Below are 4,873 nucleotides of genomic sequence, written 5' to 3'. Positions count from 1 at the left end.
ACTCTGCCCAGCCATCTAGATGCACCGATACATACTGAATAAGAAAACAGTTGACAGTGTGCACACAGTCAGTGTACTATCTAATATGCACCACTTAATGTGAACAAACTCAGTGCAAATTAACTCCCCTGTGTAGACAAGACCGAAAAGGACTGGAGTGTGGATTAAAGGAAAGTAGGTGTAACACCTCCTTGCCTGGCTCATCAGAATGGTTACCATCTGAACTGAAGAGGTAACTCTGTTAGGTGGGACCAATAGTAGGCTCTTATCCTGCAGCGGACCAGCCACTAGAAGGGAACGTGACACACACTTAGCCAGTGTCATATACAGGCTTGGTCAGCTGAGCACATTCAGAGGCCGGGCAGGAAGTTATGAAATGCAAGGGGCAGATTAAATGAAAGGTAGAACTGTCTGGGGAATGCAGACAGACAGATCCAGGATCAAATCAGGGACCTCCGGAGTTCAGTGCATGAGTCTCTACAGCATGAGCTAAAAGCCAACTTGCTGTTAGCTAAGGCTGTCGAGCAGACTCATTTTGACTCTCTCTAAGTGGTCTCGGTGTCACTAGATGGGACAGAGCACCACACCCAGAAGGTGTGTGGTTACAGCTGCACCAATGGCATGCAAAGCACTGCAGAGCACTTCAGGGCAGTAATGCAAACCACCAGGCAGCCCTTTAGCCAGCTGGCTGCTGTTCAAGCCCCTACTGCACGAACTGTGGGTGGGCAAATGTTAAGCCCCTGAATTACTTTGCCTGAGCAGGGTAACTTACACATCTCATCAGACTTACACTGCCTTACACCTCGGCTTCTGAATTTGGCCCTCAAAGTTCAGCTATTTCCCCCTCTGTTTGTGGTCTTTACACGTTTGGTGTCTGAGACTGCAAGCTCTGTAGGGCGGGGTCCTTGTCTGCTATATGTACTGTAAAGAGCCTTGCATTACGGTCATCATTTGTATTACAGCAGTGCCGAGAGGTGCCAATCAATGATCAGGCCACAAGCACAGTCCCTGCCTCAAAGGGCTCACCCTCTGGGACAAAGATAAGGCACGAGAGGCAGTAGAAACAGACAAAAAATGAGTCAAAAGGGGGTGGGTGGATGAATAGGTACCAGTAGAATTATCATGTTATGCACAGTAAATAGCAATCAGTCCCAATGCACCACTATGATGTAATCATCTTCTGCCACCTGCCAGGTAGACTTTTGGGTGCTAGAAAACAAATTCATAATAATAATAGCAGCTCTGGTTAGAGCAGGGAACTGTCAGGACTCCTGGGTTCTATTCTGCGCTCTAGTACTGATTTGCTCGGTGCACTTGGTAAGTCAATTATCTTCTCTGTACTTCAATTTCCCGATCTGTAAAATGCACTTATAAGAACATAAGAACGGCCGTACTGGGTCAGACCAAAGGTCCATCTAGCCCAGTATCCTGTCTACCGACAGTGGCCAATGCCAGGTGCCCCAGAGGGAGTGAACCTAACAGGCAATGATCAAGTGATCTCTCTCCTGCCAGGTTTCAGAGTAGCAGCCGTGTTAGTCTGTGTCCGCAAAAAGAAGAACAGGAGTACTTGTGGCACCTTAGAGACTAACAAATTTATTAGAGCATAAGCTTTCGTGGACTACAGCCCACTTCTTCGGATGCATATAGAATGGAACATATATTGAGGAGATATATATACACACATACAGAGAGCATAAACAGGTGGGAGTTGTCTTACCAACTCTGAGAGGCCAATTAATTAAGAGAAAAAAAACTTTTGAAGTGATAATCAAGCTAGCCCAGTACAGACAGTTTGATAAGAAGTGTGAGAATACTTACAAGGGGAGATAGATTCAATGTTTGTAATGGCTCAGCCATTCCCAGTCCTTATTCAAACCGGAGTTGATTGTGTCTAGTTTGCATATTAATTCTAGTTCAGCAGTCTCTCGTTGGAGTCTGTTACAGGAACCTATCCTTGTAACAAATCCCGATGCCAACTCTGTCCACATATCTATTCAAGTGACATCATCATAGGACCTAATCACATCAGCCATACCATCAGGGGCTCGTTCACCTGCACATCTACCAATGTGATATATGCCATCATGTGCCAGCAATGCCCCTCTGCCATGTACATTGGCCAAACCGGACAGTCTCTATGCAAAAGAATTAATGGACACAAATCTGACATCAGGAATCAAAATACTCAAAAACCAGTGGGAGAACACTTTAACCTGTCTGGTCATTCAATGACAGACCTGCGGGTGGCTATATTACAACAGAAAAACTTCAAAAACAGACTCCAACGAGAGACTGCTGAGCTGGAATTGATATGCAAACTAGACACAATCAACTCCGGTTTGAATAAGGACTGGGAATGGCTGAGCCATTACAAACATTGAATCTATCTCCCCTTGTAAGTATTCTCACACTTCTTATCACACTGTCCGTACTGGGCTAGCTTGATTATCACTTCAAAAGTTTTTTTTCTCTTAATTAATTGGCCTCTCAGAGTTGGTAAGACAACTCCCACCTGTTTATGCTCTCTGTATGTGTGTATATATATCTCCTCAATATATGTTCCATTCTATATGCATCCGAAGAAGTGGGCTGTAGTCCACGAAAGCTTATGTTCTAATAAATTTGTTAGTCTCTAAGGTGCCACAAGTACTCCTGTTCTTCTCTCTCCTGCCGTCCATCTCCACCCTCTGACAAACAGAGGTTAGGGACACCATTCCTTACCCACTTATTTGCATTGCCTTTATTACTTTATAGAGTGAAAATGTCTATATCGATGGCTCCTCAACTCAGATGTGGGTTGTGAGTCCTAATTCGACGATATTTGTAAATCACTTTGGGATCCTGTCACAGAGTGACAGGCTGGGTGCTCTGGCACCACTCTGAATGAAGTCAAACAGGACTTTGGTGCAGCGTCTCCCCTCAGGGCCCCTGTCACCAGGGCAAGAAGCCTGCTCCACTTTGGTACCTCCTGGATCTGATCTCGGAGCGTTCAGCCCAGTGTCACCCCGTGAACTTCCTGCAGCAAGTCCACCTGAATGGGACACCTGGGGAAGCCTCACATGCCCCCAAAGGGGCCCTGCACACCGACTTTGCAGTCAGCAGTGACCCAGACAGCATTCTAAAACAGAAGGGTTAATGAGTCATTGGGAACACAGCATAGAACAGATCGTGTTAGCACAAAAAGCAGGAAGTTACAGCAAAGTCCATCTTGGAGTGGGAGTCCAGAGACCCAAGCCCTGGGTTCTGCCCCCGAGTCCCAAACCAGGAGACTGGCTTGCTTCCTGCAGCCCAGCCTCCATCACGCCCAGCTGCCCCGCCTCCATGCTTTGTATCTTTCCTGGGCAAACAGGTCACCTGGCTTCGGCTGGCTCCCTGCAGAGGATGGGCTCTGGCTATCGGTTGCCAGGATACAGAGTGTCAGACATTGTCTGTGCCAAAGCAGCCAATTGGCAGTCACACCTGCCCTCTAGGCATCTCTGCAACGATCACACACCCCTGTCCCACCACCTAGATACTTGAGTAACACATGGGGGAAACTGAGGCACGCAGTATTCAAAGAAAACATTAAGAACATTCCCGCTTTGTCACAGATCCCCAGAGGAAAGGTGCTATAGAAATCCAAAGTACTTCTACATTATTGATGGCATATGATATTTTCTTTGTCTACAGGGAAGGGACTCTGGGTAAATTCAGACAGGAAGCCTCGTCACATCATGTCAGCTCTCAATCAAACCAGCTTTCATCCTGCCTCCTTCTTCCTGACTGGCATCCCAGGTATGGAGGAGCTGCACGTCTGGCTCTCCATCCCATTCAGCCTGATGTACATCGTCACACTTTTCGGAAATTTTACCTTATTATTTGTCATTGTAACGGAGCGAAGCCTCCACGAGCCCATGTACCTTTTGCTGGCCATGCTGGCTGTCTCCGATCTAATATTATCTTCCTCTACAGTGCCCAAAACTCTGAGCATATTCTGGGCACATTCCAAGGAAATCTCTTTTGATGCCTGCCTGACCCAGATGCTCTTTACACATATTAGTTTTATTGCGGAGTCAACAATCCTGCTGGCCATGGCGTATGATCGGTATATTGCCATATGTGATCCCTTGAGGTACACGACTGTGCTAACACATTCAGTGATAGCCAAAATAGGGCTGGCAGCTCTAGCTAGAAGCTTTTGCGTAATGTTCCCAACACTTTTTCTCCTTTGGAGGCTACCGTACTGTGGACACAACATTATGCCTCACACGTACTGTGAGCACATGGGCATAGCCCGGCTGGCCTGTGCCGACATAGCTGTCAACATCTGGTATGGTTTTACTACAACTCTTTTATCGCCAGGACTGGATGTTGTGCTCATTGTTGTGTCTTATGTTCTCATCCTCAGGGCTGTCTTTAGGCTCCCGTCCAAGGATGCCCGGCTCAAAGCTATTGGGACCTGCAGCTCCCACATCTGTGTCATAGTCATGTTTTACATGCCAGCGTTCTTCACCTTTTTCACACATCGGTTTGGCCACAACGTCCCCCACAACGTTCACATCCTACTGGCCAATCTCTATGTGCTCCTTCCACCCATGTTAAACCCCATCATCTATGCAGTGAAAACTAAGCTAATTTGGGAAAAGGTGGTCTGCATGTTCTCCAAGGTAGGGCAGTGGTGCTGAATGCTGCGACTGGGAAGCTATCCCATTAGAAATAAACCAGATGGAAATTGTGGGCTCCAGTGAGGCCCTTCAGGAAATGGGAACTTTTTTTAGACCATTTTAGATGGTCTCTTCCTCATTTCAGGCTCCATGGTGTAGCGTTTGCTGATCAGAGGAATTGTGAGTCTCTCCTAAGACTAAAGCATGGCAGTTAGAAAACAAAGAGAAAC

The 4,873-nt window shown here is 46.8% G+C and overlaps 1 protein-coding gene across 1 annotated transcript; it reads left to right on the top strand.

Moving 5' to 3' along the window:
* Positions 1-3,710: 3,710 nt before the first annotated feature.
* Positions 3,711-4,664, top strand: LOC128832797 (olfactory receptor 52B2-like). The gene has a single exon (XM_054020408.1). The coding sequence runs from the start codon at positions 3,714-3,716 to the stop codon at positions 4,662-4,664; it is 951 nt and encodes a 316-aa protein (XP_053876383.1). The 5' UTR covers positions 3,711-3,713.
* Positions 4,665-4,873: the final 209 nt, after the last annotated feature.

Source organism: Malaclemys terrapin, chromosome 1 (assembly GCF_027887155.1).
Source record: "Malaclemys terrapin pileata isolate rMalTer1 chromosome 1, rMalTer1.hap1, whole genome shotgun sequence".
NCBI classification, from domain to species: Eukaryota; Metazoa; Chordata; order Testudines; family Emydidae; genus Malaclemys; species Malaclemys terrapin.
Note: the sequence above shows the minus strand (reverse complement) of the source record. Positions and strands in the feature narration are given on the sequence as shown.

Coding starts and splice junctions, on each gene's coding strand:
- LOC128832797 (XM_054020408.1), top strand. CDS start 3,714: ATGTCAGCTCTCAATCAAACCAGCTTTCATCCTGCCTCCTTCTTCCTG.